Below are 376 nucleotides of genomic sequence, written 5' to 3' on the forward strand. Positions count from 1 at the left end.
GAGACGAGCAGCCGCTCGCATGCTGTGTTCACCATCGTGTTCAGCCAGCGCCGCCGGGACCCGCTCAGCGACCTCACCACGGAGAAGGTCAGGGGAGCCTCAGAGTCACGTCCTAAATCTCTCCCACTCCAATTTTGGGTCACCCCAACATCCCCCTGAAATGACCCTCTCAAATCTCCTGAGTCCCCCCAAAATTTGCTGTCATCTTCAGCCAGCACAGCTGTGACCTGCTGAGTGATCTCGCTGCAGAGAAGGCCAGGGTGCCCCAAAATCACCCACAGATTCCCCCAAAGTCACCCCTAAATCCCCCTGAGTCACCTCCAAAATTATCACCCAAATCCACTCCTAGAGCCCCCGGAAACCACCCTCAAAACTG

The 376-nt window shown here is 56.6% G+C and overlaps 1 protein-coding gene across 1 annotated transcript in view; it reads left to right on the top strand.

The window, feature by feature from the left end:
* KIF1C (kinesin family member 1C) overlaps nt 1–376 on the top strand; it is a gene marked incomplete at its 5' end in the record, with an annotated part of 5046 nt that overhangs the window by 1197 nt on the left and 3473 nt on the right. Inside the window, 2 exons of the mRNA XM_017742369.1 lie at nt 4–87; nt 282–368. Coding sequence (XP_017597858.1) covers nt 4–87; nt 282–368 — 171 coding nt within the window. The remainder of the gene's footprint in view (nt 1–3; nt 88–281; nt 369–376) is intronic.

Source organism: Corvus brachyrhynchos, unplaced genomic scaffold, assembly GCF_000691975.1.
Source record: "Corvus brachyrhynchos isolate BGI_N302 unplaced genomic scaffold, ASM69197v1 scaffold348, whole genome shotgun sequence".
Classification (NCBI taxonomy): domain Eukaryota; kingdom Metazoa; phylum Chordata; class Aves; order Passeriformes; family Corvidae; genus Corvus; species Corvus brachyrhynchos.